Source organism: Pongo pygmaeus, chromosome 15 (genome assembly GCF_028885625.2).
Source record: "Pongo pygmaeus isolate AG05252 chromosome 15, NHGRI_mPonPyg2-v2.0_pri, whole genome shotgun sequence".
Classification (NCBI taxonomy): domain Eukaryota; kingdom Metazoa; phylum Chordata; class Mammalia; order Primates; family Hominidae; genus Pongo; species Pongo pygmaeus.
In genome coordinates, this window is record NC_072388.2 from 102,192,294 (window position 1) to 102,217,887 (window position 25,594).

The 25,594-nt window shown below is 59.4% G+C and overlaps 1 protein-coding gene and 1 long non-coding RNA gene across 2 annotated transcripts; one reads left to right on the plus strand and one right to left on the minus strand.

The window, feature by feature from the left end:
• Positions 1-4,026: 4,026 nt before the first annotated feature.
• LOC129013041 (uncharacterized) lies at positions 4,027-9,584 on the minus strand. The gene is made up of 3 exons (XR_010123793.1): positions 9,427-9,584; positions 6,165-6,356; positions 4,027-5,307 (listed from the first exon to the last, which is right to left on the minus strand). It is a non-coding gene; the product is annotated as an uncharacterized LOC129013041 (long non-coding RNA).
• TNFAIP2 (TNF alpha induced protein 2) lies at positions 9,558-23,941 on the plus strand. The gene is made up of 13 exons (XM_054449364.2): positions 9,558-9,700; positions 12,561-12,940; positions 13,253-13,877; positions 15,998-16,112; positions 16,260-16,382; positions 16,572-16,672; positions 17,314-17,412; positions 17,903-18,026; positions 18,921-19,043; positions 19,885-20,040; positions 20,209-20,330; positions 21,724-21,856; positions 22,314-23,941. The coding sequence occupies exons 2-13, from the start codon at positions 12,586-12,588 to the stop codon at positions 22,425-22,427; spliced, it is 2,190 nt and encodes a 729-aa protein (XP_054305339.1). The 5' UTR covers positions 9,558-9,700; positions 12,561-12,585; the 3' UTR covers positions 22,428-23,941.
• Positions 23,942-25,594: the final 1,653 nt, after the last annotated feature.

Below are 25,594 nucleotides of genomic sequence, written 5' to 3' on the forward strand. Positions count from 1 at the left end.
GGGTGGGATGGCAGCTCCTAGAGGATGCAGTCAGGGAGGCTGGGGGCAGAGGCGGGGCCAAGACCAGGGCACCCTGGGTGCCTCAGTCCTGGGGTCTGGCCACTGGCCTTTCTGCCCTAAGGGGTGGAGGCTGAGCCCATGAGACCTTGCAATGAGCCTGCAGTGCTTCCTTGGCCATCTGTTGTCCAGGCCAAGCCTGCAGGGTGCGGGCGGGGGTGGGGCTGGCTGTCAGAGAGGTACTTGGGCTCTCATTGGCCAGGTCACCTGGCTGATAAGGAAGTGTCCGTGTGTGTGTGTGTGTGTGTGTGTGTGTGTGTGTGTGTGTGTGTCTCTGTGTCTGTGCACGTGCACCTATGTGCACCAGCCCCTGTCAGCACCCCCAGGATGGAGGCCCTTGCCCAGTCTCCTCACTCCTCTCAGAAAGCAGGACAGCCTGGAACCATCCTACTTGCCCCCAAGCTCAGCCCCCAGGCCCTGCCTGCCGGCCCCTGGCCCCCAGCCTCTGCCGGCGCCTGTTCCCTGCTGCATGGCCCAGGTCTCCTCCCTCTTCAGGGCCAGCTGGGCTTCCCTCAGTGCCACCGTGGCCTGGGGCTCCTGCATGTCCTGGGGTCCCCTCTGGTCTCTGTCCCTGAGCTTGAGGTGCTCAAGACTGGATCTGCTCTGTGAATCTTCTGGGGCCCCACCCCAGGCCTAACTGGGAGGGCAGAGAGAAGACACAGAGAACCCACACGCCCCAGGCCCGCACACTCTGATCTGCAGAGATGATCCACTGTGCGTGTGTATTTATGTATATGTGTGTGTGTGTATGTGTGTGTGTATGTATGTGTGTATGTGTGTGTATGTGTGTGTATGTGTGTATGTGTGTGTGTATGTGTGTATATGTGTGTGTGTGTGTGTATGTGTGTATGCGCGCGCACACACACACCTGCTGGCCCAGGGACAGCGTGTGTGGGGTGAGAGGAGACTGGAGAGCCGCCTCCCCCAGCTCAGGCTGGGGCCCAGCAGCCCTCCGAGGCCATCCCTCCCTCCTGGTCTCCTGGTGTCTGTGGCTGGCCCCTGCTTGAGTGTGTCATGTGGGAGACACACGAGACTGAGCCATGCAGGCCTGTGTTCCAGTCTCAGCTCTGCCCCTTCTAGCGGGGGACCGACCCAGTCTTCTTGTTGGTAACGTGGGAGGAAGTGCCCAGTAGGGAGCCAGTGAGCTTGTTCGCAGTGTTCCTGGCAAGAGGGCGTGCTGTGAGTGGCGGTCCGTGTGTCCCCTCCAGGCCTGCACAGCTTGCCCTCTTCCTTCCTCGCCTGGTGACCCCAGCCCCTTGCCTCCTGGCTTCAGTACTCAGGGGGCCCCTGTACATGGGGGCAGCATCCCCAGCAGCTGGAAGGTGACTGCAGGACCCCTCACTGCTGCCCACATTGGGAGAGGAGGCTGCAGGGTCCCCAAGGCTAACCCCGTCCCCAATCAAACTTCCTTCCTTTGCTACCACAAAGAAGCCCAGGGCTGCCGTCGGTGCACGCAGCTCACAGGCCATCATGAGGCCCAGGGGGGTGGCCAGGAGTGGGCTGCCCCACAACACTGCCCGTCCCCCCCCTTCCCTGTGGAAGGCTGGTCAGTGGGCACCTGCCGGTCACTGTGCTGCAGCAAGACTGCCACTGCAGAGGGCAGGGCCCATAGTGCCCCAGGTCACAGGATCAGATCTCACTGGGAGCCACCCAAATCTCAGCCTGGCCTCCTGGGACCCTGGTCTTGTGAAACACTTGGAGGGAACTGAAACTTGGACAAGTCACACCCACCCCTCGGTCCATCCTTTCCTGGGTCCCGGGGGCCTGGGCCTCTCCAGGGACACCCTCACTTCTGTCTGCACATATGCCCACCCATCTATTAACAGCCTTAAAAATGTGTTAAATGCTTAATAATGTTTTGGGGAGCAAAACGTTCACATAGGTCAAAATTTAAAAGATACACAAAGGGTATAAGGTAAAAAGTCCCCTTCTTATCTCTAGTCTTCCTGCTCCCATTCCCAGAAGTGACCGAGGTTCCTTGCAGGACACTTGAGTTGTTAAAAAGTGATTCTTGCCCAAGGAATTTATATGAATGGGCATTGGTGAGGAACCTGTTTTTGCTGGAGGTGGTTGAGAGGATAGGGCAGTCGTTTCTTTTTTTCTTTTCTTTCTTTTTTTTTTTTTGAGATGAAGTCTCACTGTGTCACCCAGGCTGCAGTGCAGTGACGTGATCTCAGCTCATTACAACCTCCACCTCCCAGGTTCAAGCGATTCTGCTGCCTCAGCCTCCCAAGTAGCTGGGATTATAGGCACCCACCATCTTGCCCAGCTAATTTTTTGTATTTTTAGTAGAGACAGGGTTTCACCGTGTTGGTCAGGCTGGTCTCAAACTCCTGACCTCAAATGATCCTCCTGCCTCAGCCTCCCAAAGTGCTGGGGTTACAGGTATGAGCCACTGCGCTTGGCCTAGGCAGTCGTTCTTGATCCCTGTAAACATCAAATGAGGAACTCAAGGCTCTTAGACGGATAGAATCCTCAAATAATGGACTCTTAGAATCTTGGGGAAAACAAAGGTCACCAGTAGAGGGTCATGACTGCAAGTTGTCCAAGCTCTTGGCGTTTTGAACAAAGGATTGGACAAAATGCCCAGCAAAGCAAAGAAAGAATGAAGCAACGAAAGAACGAAAGCAGGGATTTACTGAAAATGAAAGTACACTCCACAGTGTGGGAGTGGCCCGAGCAGCGGCTCAACAGCCCAGATACAGAATCTTCTTGGGTCCAAATATCCCCTGGAAGTTTCCCGTTGACCACTTCATGCTCACCTCATGTAAATGAAGTGGTGGCCTGCAATCAACCTGATTGGTTGCGGAAAGCAGCCGACCAGGGGCTGAAGTGAAGTTACAAAGGTCACACTCCTGTGCAGACATCTGATTGGTTGTAAAAAGCAACCAGTCAGAGGCTAGGGTGAGGCCGGGCGCGGGGGCTCACACCTGTGATCCCAGCCGTTTGGGAGGCCGAGGTGGGTGGATCACTTGAGGTCAGGAGTTCAAGACCAGCCTGGCCAACATGGTGAAACCCTGTCTCTACTAAAAATATAAAAAAATTAACTGGGCATGGTGGTGGGCACCTGTAATCTCAGCTACTCAGGAAACTGAGGCAGGACAATGGCTTGAACCCAGGAGGCAGAGGTTGCAGTGAACCGAGATAGCACCATTGCACTCCAGCCTCCCTAGTAGCTGGGATTATAGGTGCCCGCCACCACGCCCAGTTAATTTTTTGTATGGGTTTTCCTTTCAATATAGTTCTAGGAAGTTGGAATGAAACAGCCTTAGGTTCCCTGCCTCCTATTCTCCTGCCTCATCATGGGAAGCTCTGCTGTTTGTGAGGTGCCCACCGTGTGCTGGACTCTGGTGGTCCAGGAGTCAGGGCTGGCATTTCGAATCAGCTTCTGGACTCAGACACCTCTGGGCTGGAATCGAACCTCTGGGCTGATTTCAAACTCCTGACCTCAGGTGATCCGCCTGCCTTGGCCTCCCAAAGTGCTGGGATTATAGGCGTGAGCCACCGCGCCCGTCCACTTTTTTTTTTTTTTTTTTTTTTGAGACAGAGTCTCACTCTGTCGCCCAGGCTGGAGTGCAGTGGCACAATCTTGGCTCACTGCAACCTCTGCCTCCCGGGTTCAAGCCATTCTCCTGCCTCAGCCTCCCAAGTAGCTGGGACCATACCCGGCTAATTTTTTATTTTTAGTAGAGACAGGGTTTCACCATGTTGGCCAGGCTGATTTCAAACTCCTGACCTCAGGTGATCCTCCCACCTTGGCCTCCGAAAGTGCTGGGATTACAGGCGTGAGCCACCGCTCCCAGCCTTTTTTTTTTTTTTTTGAGATAGGGTCTTGCTCTGTTGCCCAGGCTAGAGTGCAGCCACATGATCTGGGCTCACTGCAACCTCCACTTCCCGGGTTCAAGTGATTCTCTCACCTCAGCCTCCCGAGTAGTTGGGACCACAGGTGTCCACCATCACGCTGGCTAATTTTTGTGTTATTATTTTTATTATTTGGTAGAGACAGGGTTTTGCCATGTTGCCCAGGCTCCTTCTCTAAAGCTTTTAAATAAACTTTCACTCCTGCTTTGAAACTTGCTGCAGTCTCTCTCACTTTGCCTTAGACCTCTCAGTTGAATTCTCTTTTCTGAGGAGGTAAGAACTGAGGTTGCTGCAGACCTGTATGGATTTGCTGCTGCTAACATACTTTGGTGCTTCAGGACTTGGATACAGTCTCTCCTGGTAACACCTCCCCTCCCCTCCTCTTCCCTCCCCTCCCCTTCCCTCCTCTTCCCTCCCCTTCCCTCCCCTCTCCTCCCCGTCTCCCTTCCCCAAATAGCCCCATGAAGCAGCACTGGGCTTCACAAGAGAGCTCCTGCCACGTGACTGGCCTCTGTCATTGGCAGAACCCTGCATAGACCGTGGCTCTGCAGCTGTTTTCCTGGAAATTATGCCGGCTCCGAGAAGGGCCCATGTTCTACAGGAACCCCAGGCAGAAGGGACCGGAGCGGAACTTGGGCATTTTGCATCACTACCAGAGAGCTGTGGTGAAAGACTAGAGTTTCAGGAGAGCTGAACTTGGGGAGGAGAGTGGCCGCTTGCAGCTGGCATAGAGAACTTCCTATGCCCATGAGTTCCACCAGGACCCACTCCTCCAGGAAGCCCTCCTACACCACACTATTTGGAAGGCCACTGGTGGGGTCCTGCTGCCCCATAGGCCCTGCTTTCTCTCCCGTGGCCCTTCTCCAGCAAGGACAGTGGGTCAGACTCATGGAAGAGCTGCAGAAGCCATACGTCATCAGGCCTCAGTTTCTCCATCTGTCAAATACGGAAAGGAATCCTTGGCCTGGCTTCCTCCTAGGAGGAAAGGGGCGGGGGGGCTATCAACAAATCGACAGTGTCCCGTGGGGCTGGGGTGGGGTACCGCCTGATGGTGCATATCTGGGCTGCTGAGGGTCCTCATGCTCCCTCCTTTGCAGGAGGGGATGTGCCGTGAGAGTGGCTTCTGGTCAGCTGTCCTGGCCATCCCACAGTCCCGGAGGAGGTCAGCAGACTTCAGCCAGGGTCTCATGGAGCTGTAGGTGATGCTGAGCAAGTCACTGCTCCTCTTGGGGAAGGCTGGGTGGCAGCAGGGACCGCAGGCTTAAGGCCTCAACCTCTGTGCCTGCTTCTCTGAGACTCGGTTTCCTCATCTGTCAGCAGGGAACACAATGGCCCCACCCCATGCAGACAGTAGGGCATCCCCAGGAAGAGTCTCAGGGCGGTGACAGCCTGAGAAGTGAAAGGGAGAAGCAGGGTGAGTGCTGGGGTCCTGGGAACGAGGGTCAGGGCAGTGGGAAGTGCAAGTCATCACGCAGAGGGAAGTGGGCCCGGGCTGCTGGGGGAGGGACTAGGGACCCACCCTGAGGTCAGCACCACTCTTGTGACCAAGGCTAGCAGCTGCAGCCATGCCTCTGGCCAGGCCCAGCCACCTATAGGCCCTCTGCCCCTCGTGATCACCCACCACCCTGGGCCCTGCTCCAGGTTGCTCTCTTGCTCTCCCTTCTGCCTTCGACTGCCCTCTTCTTCCTTCTTCCTTTTTTTTTTTTTTTTTTTTTTTGAGATGGAGTCTCACTCTTGTTGCCCAGGCTGGAGTGCAATGGCGTGATCTCGGCTTACCGCAACCTCTGCCTCCCAGGTTCAAGTGATTCTCCTGCCTCAGGCTCCCGAGTAGCTGGGATTACAGGCATGTGCCACCACACCTGGCTAATTTTGTATTTTCAGTATTTTGTATTTTGTATTTTTAGTAGAGACGGGATTTCTCCATGTTGGTCAGGATGGCCTCGAACTCCCGACCTCAGGTGATCTGCCCGCCTCGGCCTCCCAAAGTGCTGGGATTACAGGGGTGAGCCACCATGCCCAGCCCCAACTACCCCTGTTCTGGAGAGCTTTCCTCTAGGTGCCTTCAAGAACGCAGAGAGAGAGGGCCAGTCATGCGCCTCCCTGTGTTATTCTCTGGTCCGTGCTGAATCGGCCTTTTCTGCTGCCCTACAGGGTGCAGGTGGAGGTTTAATTAATGGGCTAAATGAGGTAATGAAAAAGATTGGGAAAATTTTTTTTCAAGGTGAAAAAGGAGTGAAGGATAGTACCTCCCATTTCTGCACCTTAACTCCTTGGTCTGGAAGTCCTTTCTTGTGTCTGACTTAAATACATCAAGCTGAATTTCAGACGCTGAGCAACATTGGAGGAGAAGCAAGATAACGCTGTGCTTAGTGAAGGGGCTCCTAGCTTCACCACTGGCTGGCATATGACTGGACCGCTCTGTGCCTCAGTTTCCTCATCTGTGAAAAGAAGAGAGTTAGTGCCCACTTCATTAGGCTGTCCGATGAAATCGGCTAATGTATACAAAACACTTAGAACAACGCCTGGCACCGGTGGAGATCAACAAACATCAGCAGTCTACCCAAAAGAATTGAAAGCAGGAACGTGAACAGATATTTGCATACCCGTGGTCTTTTGTTTGTTTGTTTTTGTTTTGAGACAGGGTCTTACTCTGTTGCCCAGGCTGGAGTGCAGTGGTGCAATTATGGCTCACTGCAGCCTTAACCTGCCAGGCTCAGGTGGTTCTCCCACCTCAGCCTCCCAAGTGGCTGGGACTACAGGTGCACCCCACCACACCTGGCTAATTTTTTGTATTTTTGGTGGAGACAGTGTCTCACTATGTTGCCCAGGTTGGTCTTGAGTTCCAGAGCTCAAGCGATCCACCCGCCTGGGCCTCCCAAAGTGCTGGGATTACAGGCATGAGCCACCACACCTGGTGTACACCCATGTTTTATAGCAGCACTGTACACAGCAGCCAAGAGGTAGCAGCAATCCCAGTGTGCACGGAGACATAAATGGATGCACAGTGTAGCCCATCCATACAATGGAATATGATTCAGCCTCAAAAAGGAAAGGAATTCTGATACCTGCTACCACATGAATGAATCTTGAAGGCATTATGCTGAGTGAAATCAACCTGACAACGCCCTCCTGGCAGATGCAGACACAAAAGGATAAACGCTGTGTGACTATTTATTTGCAGTACCTAGAATAGTCAAGACCACAGAGACGAAAGGTAGAAAGGTGGTTGCCAGGGCCCGGGGGAGAGGGAAAGGGGAGTTAGTGCATAGTGGGTAGAGTTTCCGTTTTGCCAGGTGAAGATTTCTGCAGGTGGAGGGTGGTGTTGGTTGCACAACCCTGTGAATATACTTAATGCCACTGAACTGTGCACTTAAAAGATTATAAATTGCATTATGTATATTGTACCATAATAATTTTTGAAAAGTCAGCTGTCATTGCTCTGGCAGAGAGAAGGGAGGGAACATCCCATGTGTCCTAGCCTCTGAGGCCCTGGGTTGCGTGCGAGGAGCTGACCGTGGCTCCTGGCCAGGTGCTGGCGCACTCGCCTTCAAGGCTAAATGGGGAGGTCATTGCCAGTCTGCTCCTGTCTGCTGCCCTCCCCGCCAGGCAGAGCCCCCTGCTCACTGCCCCTGGCCTGTGCCCTGGGGAGCTGGGGAATGGGACAGCCGCTGGCCACTGGTCACAAACATCCCCACCCAGCATGTGATGTTGGCTTCCTGCTGGGGAGGAGCCATAGGCTGGCCTTTGGCTCCTCTGGAAGTGCCTGGCCTCTTGGGAACTGTTTTCTGCATCTGCGAGAAGAGGGTAAGGACTGCTCCTGCCCTATGGGCCCCATTGGCTGTCATCCCTTGGGCCTCCATGCTGCCCCATTTTCAGAAGACTTTCCTTGAGGACTTCACGTATGTTAACATTGACCCTCATGCCTGAGCTTAGAGAGGGGAAGTGACTGGTGCAGACACAAGTCCAAGGCAGCAGCCTCGTTTCCCAATCCCCGGCCGGTGCTCTGGGCCGGCCACTGCTGTCAGTGGGGGACAAGGGTGGCAGCCCTGCCTCGGCCCTGCAAAGCCCGTGGAGACCAGGGGCTGCCTCCGAGGGGACAGTGGAGCCTAAGGCCTGACAACGCCCTCCTGGCAGATGCAGACTTCCCGAGTAATTTCCCGATCTGCTTGGGAATGGGAGGGGAGGTGAGGGGGTGGGGGAACAGAGTCTGGCAGGAGAGTCTTGTGGGGATTGCACAATGAGGCCACAGCAGCCAGCCGTGAAGGCAGCCGCCGGCCAGGGCCCCTCAGCCCGTATCTTCATCGCCCCTGTGTGGATGAACTCCATCTGCGCAGTGCGGATGGAAGGACCCTCCCAGCCCCGGGACACCGTGGCTCTGTGGAGTCATCTGAAAAATGTCATCCCTGGAGTCCTAGGAGAGAAGGGGTGGGGTTGGCAGCCTTAACGCCCTATCCTGCATCCTGGCGGCCTCCTGCATCCGCTCCCCCACAGGTTCCCCAGAGGCAGGAGGGATGGCAATCCGAGTGCAAACCTGGCGCTTGGCCAGCGCTCTGGAAAAGGAAGTTCTCAGTTCCCAGGGCACCTGAACCCACAGCCGCCCCCACTCCGCTGGCCCCCCTGGTCCTGGAAGACCTGTTACTAGGCTGGAGAGGGGCTGGCGGAGTGAGCAGGGGGCGGGGAAAGAGGCCAAACAAAAGAGGGGAGGAGCAGAGGCCCCAATGAGGCAGGAGGGAAGCCCGTGCCCAGCGGGAAATTCCTAAATGACTGGGTCCTTTCCAGAGGGCAGGAATTCCTAGCCTAGCATGTGAAATAAGGAAGGAAGTGAATCTCCAGTGGGTTCCCTTCACAGCCCCTTTCCATCCTCCCCACATGCCCCACCCCCACATCTCCCAAAACAGACCCTGAGAGACAGTGTGGATGGGGAAACAGGCCCGGAAACGGAGGCCTGCGCTGAATGGGCAAAGCCGGGTTGATGATCCTGACGAGGCCCTGGAGTCTGGGCCTTGGGCCCCTCCCCTTCTGCCTGCTCCAGCAGCCTGTGGGTCCAGCCCTAGCCCCAGAGGGGGAAAGGCTCCAGCGGGAGTCCCATAGGCCTGGCTAGGGAACCCCACTCCGCTACTTAAAGCGGTGTGACCCAGGTCAGCCACTTCACCTTTCCGCATTTACGCATTTCAAGCAAGGCTTGACGACCGGAGGGGCGCAAGGCCCTGTGCACAGCCGCGCGGCCAGCACTCTGGCCAGCCGTGTAGCCCCCTTCCCCTCAGGGGGCCTCCTTCAGGAAGCCCCCGTCCCCTGCCTCCTTGTGGCCACGGTGATACCGGAACACTTCAGAGCGGCGGCTGGGGGAGTTGGGGTGGGACGGGCTCTCCCGCAGCTGGAGCCGGTCTGTGACGCGGGAACGCGGCCAAGCGCGCCCCATCCAGGCGGCCTATCAGGAGCCGTCGTCGGACAATGGCCCCGCGCCTGACAACCCCGTCCTCCCCGTGCCGTCCCCCGAACTCCACATACCATGCGACGCGCGGCCAGCCCCCCGCCCCTGCCCGGCTGCTGGGAGGAAGTGACAGCGCCCCGCATCCCCCGCTGGGCAGGCCGGGCGCGCCCAGCCCCTGGGACGCAGGGACACAGCCGGGCCACACTGGGCCTTGGCCTCCGCCCGCGGGTTTTCCGCGGTTGCGGCGAGGCGGGGAAGGAGGGGCGGGCGGGGCGGGGCGGGGCCGAGTCTGCGACTATTTCAGGCCTTGCGCAACTGGGGCCAGGACAGTGGCGGCCCGGCCAGGACACGGTAAGTGACCTCCGTTTCCACGCGTCCATTCCCCGCCGCTCCGCGCGGCTCCTCGCCCGCCCCTACCCCGAGGCCAGGCCGGATTCCCCGCGGGAAGAGCCTGTCGCGGCGGCGGGGACAGGAGGGGGCTGGACGCTCCCAGGGACCCTGGCCCCACTGCCAGGGAAACTGAGGCCCTGGCGCCCAGCGTCCGCGCGTCGGGGCGCAGAGGGGCCAAGGCTGGCGCTCGCGGCGGAGGGCCCGGACCTGCCAGAGGCAGGGAGGGCGGGGCTGGGGCGGGCACAGGGGTCTCCCCTCCATTAGCAGCAGAAAGGCCCCAGGTCCTGCGTGACTCCCCGGGGACCGGGCGACACAGGCCAAGTCACTTCCTCGCCCGTGCCCGGGTGTCCTCATCGGGGGATGGGTGCGCCTTCCACATCCTGCCCAGGACTGAAGGAGCGGGGCCCAGCGAGCTCCCGGGAGGTGTGTGGACATCAGCCCTGACCGGGAAGGCGAGCCAGGCCAGTGGACCTGAGGAGAGGCCGGGCAGCAGGAGGCTGGGGGGCGGTGTTGAGCCACTGGCTGTGACCACTCTACGAGCCTCCCAGCAGGCCCCTTCCTGCCTCAGTGGGCCCAACCAGCGGCAAGGCTTAAAGGAACGCCCCTCCTCCCCTTCTTCCTTTCTGGCTGCACCCGCTCGCTGCTGCCTGCAGGACAGACTCAGGACACAGGAGACTCACCCCCACTGAGGCCCAGCTAGGCGCCCAGCACTTGGCCACGCGGTTTGGCCACATCCCCTCAGCAGCACTGTGAGGTGGGGGTCCTCATCCCCTTTTCAAAGAAGGGGAAACGGAGGCTTGTGAAGGAAGGAGGTGTGCAGTCCACGCACTAGTGAGAGGTGTGCTGAGCCCACACTGAAAGCGTTTCTCTTTCCATGGCACCAGCTGCCTCGGAGAGTGGAGACCTGGGGCAAGGCCCAGGGGGCTGCAGCAGGACCTTCAGGCGCTCTGGGTTTCGTGTCACAGAGGGGAGAAGGCGGTGATGCTGTGGGGGTCCTGCAGGAGCTGTGTCTGGAGGTGGGACAGAGCCTTGTATATGTGGGGTGGGACAGGGAAGGCTGAGGTGAGGCTGGCAGGGAGCATTGCTGGTAAGGGCTACCCTCCCCACCCCAGGAGAATGGCAGAGGTGGGGCCTGGGCGCCCAGGGTGGGGCTGAGCGGCCCTGCCAGACAGACCAGCTCCTGCGGGTGCTAGGCATGCACCTGAGAGGGGCTGGGAAGCGAAGTTGGGGCACTGGGTGGGGAGCAGAGGTGCCCCGTGGCCTTGCCCCTGAGGCTCCCCGGAGCACGCCCCTCTTGGTCCTGGAGTGGAATGCTCAACCCGAATGGCACTAGGGGGGCCAGTGCCATCCAGGAGTGTGGGACTCTGCCCAGGGCACTGGGTGAGCATGGCAGGGGCTGGGGGTGGGAGGAGCCCAGGCTTGCTGTCCCTCAGGTGGCTCTGGCCAAGCCCCTCCAGGATGGGGACAGGGTAGTGGGGCTGGTGGAGGCAGCGGGGCCATGGGAAGAGTCTGATGGGCCCAATCTGAGCCCCCATGGCTGCTGTGCTTGGGGCAAACACCTCCTACTCAGCCTCGGTTTCTCCTTCTGGATGGTGGATCATCCTGCCTGCCTTGCAGGGCTGTTTCAGGGGTCACTTGAAGTTACCACGATACATGAGACAAGGCTGCATGCATTTAGTCTTGGGGTGGGGCAGACAGGTGGCATCAAGGTTACAGGTCACCCCAGTTCTTGGGGAGGCCCAGCCCCTTCCTGCTTCCCCCTTTCAGATCAGCCATGCTCTTCTCCAGTGGACCTGGCCTTGCTCTGACAACGGTCAGGTGCTGGGCAGGGACTTGGGGGAGGCTCGGGTCTTGCCTGTCTGGATGTAGCTTGCAGGACAGCCGGGGATGTGGAGGCAGGGGGAGAGCTGGGCTCTGGGACCAGGTGGCCTGAATTCCAAGCCCAAGCTGTTGACTATAGGGACAGTTTAAGCCAAAATAACACCCTTCCAGATGAGAGAAAGGAAGAGATGGGATGGGCACCCAGGAAGGCTGCAGAAACTGGAAGCCTTTGTGATGATGCTATGATCCCATTTGGGGGGGTGTGGGAGCCAGGAAGCCTGGGTTCTGGACCCGAGTTGCTGTGTGACTTCAGGCAGCCCTGTGACTCGCTGAGCCCCTTGCCCCAGTGATGTGTGAAAGGCTCTCTGAGTTCCTACCCGCTGTGGCTTCTGTAGATCCTGGTCAGGCTCTGCCCCGTTCACGGCCCAGCTGGAGCAGCTGTGTTTCTGTGACCCCACCGCTGGATCAGAACTGGGCAAGATGGCAGAGGGGCTGGGTCTGGGCAGGAGGAGGCTGGGTTCCAGTCTCAGGCCGGCTTCTGGTGTTCTAGACCCCGGCATGTCCCTGACCTTTCTGGATCTCTGTTCCTGCTCTGTCCAAAGGGACAGAGTCCATGCCCCGCCTCTTCCCTACCGTCCCGTGGGATCCAGGGAGGTGTCCATTGCCTGCTTCCTGCCCAGAGGGTGGGCTGTCAGCGAAGGATTTGCCCAAGTAAAGTGAAAGCCCCCCTCTGTGTGGCGGGCTTGGCGTCCCCAGCCTCTTCCTTGCTTCTGGGGCTGTGAAGTATTGGAAGGGGAGCTGTAGGTGGTGAGACGCTCGTGGCCAGGGAGGGATCACAGTTGTTGGTGCTCATCTGGGCCAGGAGATGAGCAGAGCCCTGGTGGTTGAATGGGTGAAACAGACTGAGTGTACTCAATGCAGCCAGCATAGCTGTGTGTCTGGCCTGGGAGCCAGGGCCGGTCCATGGTGACCACTGATGCCTTTACCCCCGACCCCGCAGGAGCCTGCAGGCCTGAACCAGGGTGATGCTGAAGATGATGACCTTCTTCCAAGGCCTCTCGGGTCATCAGCCTGTGCCAGGCACCCTCGACTTCCCTAGAAGCCCCCAAAAGTTGCCGTCCACATCAGAGGCAGAGTCAGAGGCCTCCATGTCGGAGGCCTCCTCTGAGGACCTGGTGCCACCCCTGGAGGCTGGGGCAGCCCCATATAGGGAGGAGGAAGAGGCGGCCAAGAAGAAGAAGGAGAAGAAGAAGTCCAAAGGCCTGGCCAATGTGTTCTGCGTCTTCACCAAAGGGAAGAAGAAGAAGGGTCAGCCCAGCTCAGCGGAGCCCGAGGACGCAGCCGGGTCCAGGCAGGGGCTGGATGGCCCGCCCTCCACAGGTGCTCTAGGACCCTGGGTTAGAGCTAGTCTGGGGCCTGGACGGGGTTGGCGCTCATCCGCGTGAGTGAGCCACTTGCACAGTGGGCCGGCAAGTGGGGCTGGAAGGCGCGTCTGTCTCCCTGCTTTCACCTGTGCCCCAATCTGGGGGGCTGGGAGGCCTTCAGCCTAGTCAGGGACACCGACATCACCCTTTAGGGTGTTGGACGCCGGCCCTGTGCGCGTCTAGGGGAGGACGGTCCCGCTTGGCGCTGGCCGCCCCGCCCGGTGGGCGGTGGGCTGGGGCCGGGGCTGACGCGGCTTTCCCGGCGCAGTGGAAGAGCTGAAGGCGGCGCTGGAGCGCGGGCAGCTGGAGGCGGCGCGGCCGCTGCTGGCGCTGGAGCGGGAGCTGGCGGCGGCGGCGGCGGCGGGCGGTGAGAGCGAGCAGGAGCTGGTGCGACGCCAGAGCAAGGTGGAGGCGCTGTACGAGCTACTGCGCGACCAGGTGCTGGGCGTGCTGCGACGGCCGCTGGAGGCGGCGCCCGAGCGGCTGCGCCAGGCGCTGGCCGTGGTGGCGGAGCAGGAGCGCGAGGACCGCCAGGCGGCGGCGGCGGGGCCGGGGACCTCGGGGCTGGCGGCCACGCGCCCGCGGCGCTGGCTGCAGCTGTGGCGGCGCGGCGTGGCGGAGGCAGCAGAGGAGCGCATGGGCCAGCGGCCGGCCGCGGGCGCCGATGTCCCCGAGAGCGTCTTTCTGCACTTGGGCCGCACCATGAAGGAGGACCTGGAGGCCGTGGTGGAGCGGCTGAAGCCGCTGTTCCCCGCCGAGTTCGGCGTCGTGGCGGCCTACGCCGAGAGCTACCACCAGCACTTCGCGGCCCACCTGGCCGCCATGGCGCAGTTCGAGCTGTGCGAGCGCGACACCTACATGCTGCTGGTCTGGGTGCAGAACCTCTACCCCAAGTGAGCAGACGAGGGGCTGGGCCCGGGCCGGCAGGGAGGGTGTCCTCTGTAGGAGGGATGTCGAGGGGTGTCGAGGTGTGCCGCCGGCAGCTTTTAGTGAGGCCGGTGTTTGCAGAGTTTTGGGTCCGAGAATGCAGGGGTGGGACTTGGACTCCCTGGGGCAGAGCCTGGACAGGCAGAGACTGGGCCTGGACACAGGGATAAGGCTGGGGCTGGGTCTGCGTTGCTCTTGGAATCCTTAATTTCCTGGGCCTCAGTCACATTCTGCTGTTGGGGAAACTGAGGCACAGAAAATGGTAGGGATTGCATTCATTCACGAGCGCCCAGTCTGAGGAGGGGGCAAAGCAATCAATAACCATCCAGAGCTGGAAGGGCTGTGGCAGCAGAGGCCAGGCCCCGTGCAGAGCATGGGCCCAAAGCAGTCCTGGAGAAGTCAGGGAAGCCAGCCTGGAGGAGGTGAAAGCCAGCGGTCCTTCTCTGATTCAGGGAATCAGGCCAGGAGGCAGGAGGAGGGGTGATAGGGCAGGCAGGGGAGAAGGTGAGAGGAAGGTCGGTGCTCCTGAGCATGTCCTCTTCCAGGGCACTCTGGAGCTGAGCAGAGCTATGCGGGCACCCCCAGGCAGGAGAGTTCGAAGGGGTGGGCTAGGGCCACGTATCTTGTTAGACCCCCGTTGTGTAGGGTTACCCTGTGAGCCCACCGCAGAGCTGGAGCCCCTCAGGTGGGAGGCTGGCTGTGCAGCTGGTACCCCTGCTGAGTACAGCCTCAGGCATCCCTTGACTCCATGGATCCCTGGGCGTGCCCGTCATTCGCACGGTCTGCATGGGGAGAGGCTTACTGCAGTGTGGAAAGGCCCAGGGCGGGGGAGTCCAGGGGCTGTTACTGTGGGGCTTGGCCACTGCTGGCCCCAGATCCTAGTGTGAAACTTTAGGAAGGAAGCCCGGAGGTATAGATAGTGTGGGCAGTGTCTGCCGTCTCGGGGGCCTTGGGTGGCCTGTGAGCTCTGTTGGTGTTGAAGGGTCAGCCTCTGGCAGAAGGATAGAGAAAGGGCCCGGTGGGGGGGGGGTGGGAGAGGGTCAGCAGGGCATAGGGGAACTGGCACAGGGCAGGGGCCGCAGGGCCGCAGGAGAGATAACCCAGCCCGGAGCCAGTTCCCGCTTGCTCGTCCTGACTCACCAGGAAATGCCGGGCACCTGCACCCCTGCCTGCCAGTCTTTCTGTCCCAGTGACCTCGGGGTCTGCTGGTCTGGGGTTAGCAACAGGCAACTAAAGCCAAGCTGGGCATGGAGCCCTGGTGAGAGGGTGTCCAGGGGGGCATCGTTGAAGCCTGTGTGCCAGCAATGTGGGGAACGGAGGGACACAGCTGCATCTGGATTGGGTGAGAGGCAGACAGAAGGTCATTTGTAAGCTGCTAGGCAGACAGAGGCCTCTTAGGAAGTGCCAGGGCTGGGCCGTCCCCTGGGAGCTCTGGGGCGATGCAGAGGCGCCACGACAGTGAGCCAAGTTGCGTCTGTGGAGCAGTTTGGGGCAGCCCTTCCTGCCCATTCTGGCCTACCCCTGGGATTGGGAGGTGGCCGGGGCTGGTGAGATGCCCAAGACCTGCAGGGCTGGAGCGCAGTGGGCTGGGAGCTGGCTGGATTCCAGGGCTGCTGTGAGTAGGAGCAGGGTTTTATCTGGGTGACAGGTAGCCTTGGAGCAGGAAGAAGATCAGATCTTAAAGGTGGCTCTGGCTGCTGGGTGGAGAAGGAATTGTTGGAGGTGAGGGAAGGAGCAGAGAGGCCGGGAGGAGGCTTTTGCAGTGAGCCAGCGGGGAGCTGATGGGAGCTGGCCAGGGCTCCAGAGTGGCATGAGGCTGCTGATTTTGGGGGCTATTTTGGAGCAGGACCTAATGGCGGGGGGGTGAGAGAGTCAGAGGAGGCATGATGACTTCAGAGTTTCTGTTCCAAACCAAACTAAGTAGATGGAGGACCCGTCATCTGAAATGGGGACCGGGTGGGGGTGCGGGAGGGTGTGCTGGGCAGTCTGGGCCTGCCAGAGACTGAGGCTGAGGGCCTGGGCTCTAGCTTGAGGGGTGGTGCTGATTGGGTGTAGCTGTCCTCATGCCAGCCTCCCCTGCCTGCAGTGACATCATCAACAGCCCCAAGCTGGTGGGTGAGCTGCAGGGTATGGGGCTCGGGAGCCTCCTGCCCCCCAGGCAGATCCGGCTGCTGGAGGCCACATTCCTGTCCAATGAGGCGGTGAGTCTCCACCTGGGCCGGGGAGGGGCAGGGAGGCGGCAGAGGAGAGGCTTGGAGACAGACAGGACACGGGCAGGGAGCTTGACGGGTCTTCCAGGTGAGCGAGGTGAGGGATAGTGCCCCAGTGACCTGCCCCTCCTCCTCCAGGCCAACGTGAGGGAGTTGATGGACAGAGCTCTGGAGCTAGAGGCACAGCGCTGGGCTGAGGATGTGCCTCCCCAGAGGCTGGACGGCTACTGCCACAGCGAGCTGGCCATCGACATCATCCAGGTACTGCGATCTGCCCCAGGGCACACGTACCGCCCGTGCACGTGCATGGGGAGCCCCACGCACATTCCGTCCTGTGTGCCTACTCATGCCCACCTCGGGGCACCCCCTCTGTTCCCGCCTGTTTCCTCCCTGTCCCCTGCCCCCTTGTCCAGGTGAGCCCCTGCTCAGCTCACCCACCACACCCTGCAGATCATCTCCCAGGCCCAGGCCAAGGCTGAGAGCATCACACTGGACTTGGGCTCACAGATAAAGCAGGTGCTGCTGGTGGAGCTGCCTGCGTTCCTGAGGAGGTGGGTGTGTGCCCAGGATGGGGTCCCTGTAGCCACCTCTCTCAGAGCCACGGCCCCTCCCTAGTGCCTCAGGTGGGGAGCTGAGCTGGCTCCCCTCCCTCCACCCCTGTCCCTGTCATTCTGAGCCAGGAGTTGTTTCCCATTCAGCCAGGGCACTGAGAGCCTCAGGTGGTCTGACCTCCACCAGGATTCAATGTGGGAGCCCCTTGCGCCCACCCCATCAGCAAAGCTCTCAGCAGAGCAGCCTCTAGCTTCAAAGAGGATACCCCAGGAGGGACTGAGACCCCTGCCACCCCTTCATACAACACTCCTAGTCTCCACCGCCTGAATTCTCTCTCTCTCTCCCTCTCAACCTCTGAGGGCTTCTCCAGCCAACCACACGCTCACTGCTACCTGGTCTCCCAACTCTAGAGAGGGCCTGGGAGCAGCAAAGATGGGCTGGTACCCTCTTCAGGAGCCCTGGCCTTAGCTTGTGAAGCCAGTTCCATGATGCCCAGGCGCTAGCGGCCCCTCCCTTGGCTATGGGCAGCCAAACAGAAAAGTGAACCCCGGGAGCTGGCAGGGAGGGTGAGGAGGCTGCTGCTGTCGTCCCAGTGTTTGGGCTGGTCCTGAATGTAATGTGCCCCTTCTGGTTTCACCAGCTACCAGCGTGCCTTTAATGAATTTCTGGAGAGAGGCAAACAGCTGAGGAATTACAGGGCCAATGTCATTGCCAACATCAACAACTGCCTGTCCTTCCGGTGAGAGTGTTGGGAGGGGCTTGCGGGAGCGGGCGTCACTCGGCAGGCAGGAGAGGGGAGCTGGGAGATGGAGGGAGGAGGAGCTGCTTAGGCCAGAAAGTGGAATTCAAACCAGCAACATGTGTGAGGACACCACGGCTTGCAGCAGCAGCAGCAGCAAACATTCCCAAGTGCTGCCTGGGGCAAGCACACAGGCAGATGTTTCACCCATTATCTTATCCTTAAAGCAACCCTGTGAAGTAGGTATAGTGATCTGTCTATTAGGCAGTTGGGCAAACCGCTGGAGGAGGCTCACTTGCCCTCAGTTACAAGGGGATGTGGTGGAGGAGTGTCCTGGGGGCATGGAGAACATGGATGGGAGGACTTGATCCCATAGAGTATGGGGAGCCATTGAGGGTTCTAGAGTGAAGAGAGGGGGCTGTCTGGCTCCCTGGGTATGGGGCTATAGGCTGAGCAGGGCTGGGGTGACCTCTCTGCCTCCACCTTCCAGGATGTCCATGGAGCAGAATTGGCAGGTACCCCAGGACACCCTGAGCCTCCTGCTGGGTCCCCTGGGTGAGCTCAAGAGCCACGGCTTTGACACCCTGCTCCAGAACCTGCATGAGGACCTGAAGGTAGCGGGAGCCTCTTGCCCTCAGGAGCCCAGTGTTGCGGGGGTCCCAGGGAGGGACTGGAAGGTGCCCCCAGGGAGGAGTGGCAGAAGCAAAGATGTGGGGAAGAGACACTCCAGGCCTGTGGACGGCACTGCGGGCCAGCTCTGGTGCAGCGGTGATGCCCGGTTGGGGACCCTGGCAGGCTCTGAACTCCGCCGATCATGTCCTGGGGCTTCGCCTGAGAGGGGCCGCCTGGGGCTGGGAGGGCCTGGAAAAGTTTCACTGCCCCTCCCCGATTCAGACCCAGCCCAGTCCCAAGCCTGCAGACACCTTTCCTTCAATCCCCTCAGCCCCTCCTATCCACCCCCGTCCCCGCGCCTGACTCCCAGCAACTGAGGCTCAGGGTCATCGGCAGCTGGGGTCATATCTGTTATGGGCCAAGAAATCCACAGAAAATGCTGTGAAAAGAAGTAGTTCCTTTAGCAGGGTGTAAAGTGGGGGTCTCTCAAAAGGAAGGGGAGAGGTTCCCTTCCCGGTGTCAGGGACTAGCGGCCATGGGTGGCCTGAGTGTGGTGGAAGCCCGAGCGGTGACCCCAGATCCCCTAGCACTGATCTCCCAGGCCCAGCCAAGCACAAGGTCTTGTTTATGAAGGAATTTATTTATTTAAGTGGCAGTGGACTTGGCCTCCGGGCCGGCAGACAGGCTCTCCTGGCTCCTGAGCCGCACTGGGTGACCTTGGATAAGGGTGCACAGAGCAGGCTCCCACTTCCTGTGTGTGAGCAGGGACTTGAGATTGGCCTGGGTTCCCTGGGAGTCCTTGAGTGCCCCCTGCCCCTCCACCAGGCACATGTGTCTGCGGCAGGCAGCCCTTCCTCTCCAGGGCGTGACTAGACATCCTGCCTCTCCTGTCTCAGCCACTGTTCAAGAGGTTCACGCACACCCGCTGGGCGGCCCCCGTGGAGACCCTGGAAAACATCATCGCCACTGTGGACACGAGGCTGCCTGAGTTCTCCGAGCTGCAGGGCTGTTTCCGGGAGGTGAGGAGGCTCTGGGCTGGTGGCTGGGTCTTGGGGAGTGGGGGGCAGCCTGGACACGCACACTAGCACGTCTGTGTACACTCACGCACATGTGCTCACACACACACGTGAACACACATGTGAATGCACGAGCATGTGAACACACGAATTCACGAGCATGTGAACACATGTGCACATGTGAACACACACGTGAAGGCACGAGCATGTGAACGCATGAACATGTGAATGCACGAGCATGTGAACACACACGTGAACGCACAAGCATGTGAACACATACGTGAATGCACGAGCATGTGAACACCCACATGTGAACACACACGTGAACACACACATGTGAACGCACGAGCATGTGAACACATGTGAATGCACGCACATGTGAACACATGCATACATATGAACACACATGAATGCACGAGCATGTGAACACCCACATGTGAACACACGTGAACACACACATGAACGCACGAGCATATGAACACACACGTGAACACACATGAACGCACGAACATGTGGACACATGAACGCACGAACATGTGAACACACGAACGCACGAACATGTGAACACACACGTGAACACACACGTGAGCATGCACGTGAACTCGAGCATGTGAACATGTGAACACAGGCACATGTGAACACACATGTGAATGCATGAGCATGTGAACGCACGCACATGTGAACAGGTGAGCATGTGAACACACACGTGGACGCACGAGCGCGTGTGCAGTCTTTTGCTCTGGCATCTGCCTCTCTCTGGAGGCCTGGCTACAAGGCTTCAAGGGAGGTGGTGAGCTCCCCATCAGCAGACAGCTCACACGCCCCTGGCTGCTTGCCCTCCCAGGAGCTCATGGAGGCCTTGCACCTGCACTTGGTGAAGGAGTACATCATCCAACTCAGCAAGCGGCGCCTGGTCCTCAAGACCGCCGAGCAGCAGCAGCAGCTGGCTGGGCACATCCTGGCCAGTGCTGACACCATCCAGCACTTCTGCACCCAGCACGTAAGCCCCTGCCTGCCTCTCCCACCCCTCCCTGAAATGGCTGCCTCTTCTCCCCTAGCCTTTTCAGGGTCGGAGATAGGCCGTTGGTGCCTCTCCAAGCCCAACGAGTTGTTGACCCGAGCCTCTGGACCCCTGGGTCCCTCCCTCCAACCACACCCACTCCTGCAGGGCTCCCCGGCGACCTGGCTGCAGCCTGCTCTCCCCACGCTGGCCGAGATCATTCGCCTGCAGGACCCCAGTGCCATCAAGATTGAGGTGGCCACTTATGCCACCTGCTACCCTGACTTCAGGTGAGAACCTGGGGCACCTCAGGACCACTGTCACATCACTGTAGCCAAGGCCTCACAGGGCTGGCATTGGGAACCCAGATCCTGGCAGCTGCCCACATGCCGGTCACTGTGTGAACCTCACCAGGGGCTCACTCTAGTGGCTTTCACCACAGCACTACGAGGACAATGCTTTCCATTCCCGTTTCACAGAGGAGACCTGGAGAGCTCACGAGATGTGTCCAAGGTGACACGGCTAGTTAGTGTCTGGCTGCATGGCCCACACTCTTAGCTTTACCTGACACTGCCTCGACAGGGGAGACTGAGACCAGAGAGGCCAGCTTCACCCAGCCTGGGGGGCCTCTGGGGCCTAGGCCTATGCTCTGGGACCAGGGCTCATATTCGGGAGTGGAGGCTTAGCCCTTGGCTGCCTGAGGCTCTGGTGGGCCAGGGACATTGTTTCTTCCTGGGCTGGGTCCTCTGACATGTTAGGGTAAGTTTGAATGGGTCTTGACGAGGTTGACCCCAGCTTAGCCAAGTCGAGTCCCTGTCTGATCCATTCCACCCATTCATTCATTCAGCCACCATACAAGCACCCATAGACTCATCCACCCATTTCTTCACCCATCTGGCTATCCGTCTATCTTCTCACCCACTCATCACCTGTCTACCCATCCACCCACCCATCTATCCATCCATCTATTCATCCACCTACCCATATAAGCACCCATCCACCCAGCTACTCATCCATCCATCCCTCCACCCATTTAGCTATCCATCCACTCAACCACCCACCCAGCCACCCATCCACCCATGCATCTACTCACTCATCCATGCACCCATCCCTCCACCCATCTAGCTCTCATCCATCTGCTCACCCACCCACCATCCATCTACCTATGCCACCAACAATTATAGAGAAGTCTGCTAGGTGTCAGCCTCTGTTCTAGTTACCAGGATGCAATGAAGTACAAGAGAAGCCAGGTCTCAATCCTGCCTTAAGTAGCTCACATTCTGTTGAGAGCCAGCAATAATAATGACATAATCAGGCAAAGAAACAGACAATTACAAGTTGTAAATAGGGTTTAACCAAGGTTGTGAATAATAGGAGGTGCTGACTTTAGAGACAAGAAAGCCTTTTGGGGGTGGATATCTTAGCGGAGACCTAAGGGGTGGGAAGAGGCGGTCATCTCAGGGCCTGCGAAGAACATTGCAGGGGGAACAGCCTGAAGCAGGCTGGGGCATGGCTGCTCTTGGGACCATCAGGTGGAGTGTGTGGGCGAGGGAGAGTGAAGTGCAGCCCCCTCGTGGGCCGGGTGTTGGCTGTCGGGCCCTGTGGCACTGGCCAGGAGTGCAGGGAGCTGGTGAGCAGGGGTGTGGGTGACAGGCTGGGCTGACAGGATGCTCTCTTTGCCAGCAAAGGCCACCTAAGCGCCATCCTGGCCATCAAGGGGAACCTATCCAACAGTGAGGTCAAGAGCATCCGGAGCATCTTGGACGTCAGCACAGGGGCGCAGGAGCCCTCCCGGCCCCTATTTTCCCTTATAAAGGTTGGTTAGCTTTTCCTGTGGCCTGACCTGCTTGTGAGTGCCCAGCAAGCCTTGGGCACACCCCGCTGGGAGCTGTTACGAGCAGCACTGGCTCTCGGTTCCTCCCGGGTCTCCTGTGCTCTGATGCTGCTTCTGCCTAGCCCTGGCGGAGCTGCAGGCCCTGTCAGCTGGAACTGGACAGACCTTGGTTTGTTTACATGTCCAATGGGGGCAGGAGCTCCCATTCTGGGCAGCCAACCAGACAACACCAAGGACTCTTTGTAAACGATAGCTGATCGTGTGCACTCAAGGAAAGAACCAGGAGGGAGAGTGCAGCCAGGCTCAGGGATCCCCGGACACCTCTGTCCAGAGCCCCTCCACCATCGGCCTCATGACTGTCCTCCTCGTGGGTGGGGCCGAGGGCCCTCTCCAGCTCTCTGGAGACAGGGGCCGAGCCTCACCCATCTGCCCTCTGCAGCCCAGGGCCGCCGTGAGCTGGGTTCAGCAATGCTGGAATGGAAGACAGAACTGGAAGAGAAAGAAGGAAAAGATGAACTCTCATCTGGCAGGGGCTTGTGGGGTCCTGTGGTGAGCTGTGCGCACTGCCAGCATTAGACGTCACATCCAGATGGCCCCACGGCCCCTGCAGGCTGGCCCTGCAATGGGGCCCTGAGCCCTCCCTCTTCATCCCCCAAGGCCTCAACCAGAGGCTGGTCCCCCAAGGCCTTGGTGTCCACTACAGAAGGGCCCAAGACCTCCTGGGTCATCTCAGGCTCCCCTTTCCCCAAGGCAGGGTCAGGCCCTGGGGGTGCCACTGTGGGCCCTGCCACCCAGAAGTCTGGCTGAGGTCTGGGCAGGGGCAGGGCAAGCTTGACCTCTCACTGTTGACCCTTTGGCCTCTGTATTTGTTTCCTATTGCCGTGACAAGCTTCCACAAACTTCGTGGATCAAAACGAGGTCTTCCAGTTCTGCGGTTCAGAAGGCTGACCCGGGGCTAAAATCTGGGTGTCGGCAGCCCTGCGCTCCTTCTGGAGGCTCTAGGGGAGAATTCGTTTCTGGCCTTTTCATTTTTAGAGGCTGACCATAATTCTTGACTTCAGGCTCCTCCATCTTCAGAGCCAGCTGTGGGTGGTTGAATCTTTTCCCGTCACCTCATTGAGACCTCCCCTCTCCTGCCTCCCTCCACCACTTTTTTTTTTTTTTTTGAGACAGGGTCTTGCTGTGTTGCCCAGGCTGGAGTGCAGTGGCCTGGTCATGGCATCAAGGCTCACTGCAGCCTGGATCTCCTGGTTCAAGTGATCCTCTTGTCTCAGTCCCCTGAGACAATCCCCCACGCCCAGCTACATACTTTTTGTGGATACAGGGTCTCATTCTGTTGCCTAGGCTTGTCTGGAACTCCTGGGCTCAAGCGATCTTGTAGCCTTAGCCTCCTAAAGTGCTGGGATTATAGGCATGAGTCACCGCACCCAGCCTGCTCTGCTGCTTTTAAGGATGCTTGTGATCACATTGCGCCTACCCAGAGAACCCAGGTCGTCTTTCTATTTTCAGGTCAGCTGATTAGCCACCTTAGTTCCATCTGCAACTTTAATTCCCACTGGCTGTGTAACCTAACATAGTCACAGGCTCTGGGGACTGTCACGTGGACATCTTTGGGAGGCCATTATTCTGCCCACTGCAGCCTCCGTTCATCCCCTGCCCTGCAGGGCACCTCGCTCTACCCCAGGAAAATGTGAGCTCGTTTTCCTGCTCGGCATGTGCTACCCCTAAGGCTCTGCTCCTCCCTGGGCTGGAGAGTTCCTTCTCAGCCTGAGAGGGAGCCCTTCGGACTCAGGCATGACTCAGCCCTGCTGATGCCTCTGCAGTGCTGAGTCGGGATTTGGGGCCGGCTCTCTTGGGTCCGTCCCCTTTTCCCAGGTACTGCCTTACAAAGCTGTGGCCGGGAACTGGCCGGTATAAATGATGCCCAAGGTCTTTGTACATGTGTAGGAGTTAGCGTGTTTGATATTGTTAATATTAGAATAATTATTTTTTATAGTACTGCTTTTGTATGTATGTTGAACAGGATCCAGGTTTTTATAGCTTGACATAAAACAGAATTCAAAAGTGGCTGTGGAGTGATTTATTTTGGGAGCTGCACAATGATGGGGGGCCCGGCCAGGCAGCCTTAGCAGCTTTCTGAGCCTCTAGGGGTCCGGGCAAACCCTGTCTACCTAGGTTCTGTGTCAATCCGCAGCCTGTCCCAGCCCCCAGAGCACCTCATGTGGTCCAGGCAGGAGATGGCCCACCACCCGCTCTGTGAGCAGGAGCTTTGGCAGTGTCTGCCTGTAGGGCATGGCCAGTCACTTCACCCTTCCGTGCCTCAGTTTCCTCATCTGTAAAAAGGGGACCGTGACCCTTTGGGGCTTCCTCCACCGTCCTTTACTGAGGAAGAGGGTGGGGTGGACACGGGGCAGCCATTTCAACCGCATGCATGGGACACAGAGTGGGAACTGACTCTTACCATGCTGGCATTGACCTGAAAGCTACAGCTGTGGACACGGGAGGTCTGGTTTGTGTTCAGAGACGGCCTCAGCTGCCACGGAAGGGTGGGCCTCTCCGCAGCCAACCTGGCCTGGAATTTGGGAAGGAGCAGAGTCCCTGGAAGGGAAGAAGGGTAGCTTGATGAACGTTGCACAGAGGCTGGGGAGGGCCCCAAGGGGAGCTGTGTGCGCCTGAAGAAGGGTGTGGGCTTCAGCAGGGCCTGGGACAGCCGGGAGCTGGGGTGGAGGAGGGGAGGCCCTTTCTCGTGAGTTCCATTCTTGGGGCCAAAGCGGATGGCATGAGGCCACCGTGCAGTGAGAGAAAGGAGGGAGACGAGGGCCAGGGGCAGTGCGGCTTGACACGGAGACCCTCTGCCGGGCTCCTGGACCCGTCGGTCCATGTGGCTGTGAGGTCCTGGCCTGGTTGAGCCACGTGGGGCGCGTGGGCCTTGGGCGGGCGAGTTCCAGCTCCTCTCCTCGGAGCACAGGGTCGGGGGGAAGTGGGGGCAGCGCGACCCTCCCCTGCATGGCCCCCTGACCCTGGGCAAACGTGGGGAGAGATGGCGCCTGAGCCCCGATGGAAGCTGTCAGTGGGCCCTGGCACACATTCTCCCACGGAGGCGGACTTAGGTCCCAAAGTGACCCTCAGCCTCGCGGCGGCCAGGGCGGGCCAAGCCGTCGGAGCGCGGTGGGACCTGGGGCCAGGTGGACCCTCCCTCCGGGCTGCGCCCACCCCTGGCAGAGGGGCGGGCTCCTGGCGCGGGGCCCCAGGCGAGGAGGAAGAGGGTGCGGGCGGCGCCTTGGAGGTTCCTGCTGTTCCTGCTTTTCGGGGCGGGGGCCTTCCGGGTCACTGTCGCGCCAGCTCTTGGATCTGCACCAGTAACTTCTCCAGGAAAATCCCCCGGAGAGGAGGATCTGCCCGGCGGGGAGGAGCGAGTCCCCCAGCGGGGGGACAGGGCGGCCGGAGCGGGGCCTGGGCCAGGCCTGCTGCCTTTGTGCAAGGACGGGCCCGGGGCTGCCCAGGCTCCTGTGAGCAGGGGTGGAGCGGGGAGGCCGCAGCCCCCGCGGAACACGGGGCGCCCCCGGCTTCCAGCAGTGGGAAGCAGCGGGCCAGGGCCGGCACCGGGGGCTGACGCTCCCTGCAGGAGCCAGGAGCAAGCAAACAAGCAGCTTGAGTGCAGGCGCGGGGGACGGGCCGGGGGTGCCTGCGGGTGAAAGGGCGGCTCGAAGGGACAGTCGC

Coding starts and splice junctions, on each gene's coding strand:
- TNFAIP2 (XM_054449364.2), top strand. CDS start 12,586: ATGCTGAAGATGATGACCTTCTTCCAAGGCCTCTCGGGTCATCAGCCT. Junction 16,113..16,259: donor CATTCCTGTCCAATGAGGCG/GTGAGTCTCCAC, acceptor CTCCTCCTCCAG/GCCAACGTGAGGGAGTTGAT. Junction 18,027..18,920: donor ACCTGCATGAGGACCTGAAG/GTAGCGGGAGCC, acceptor CTCCTGTCTCAG/CCACTGTTCAAGAGGTTCAC.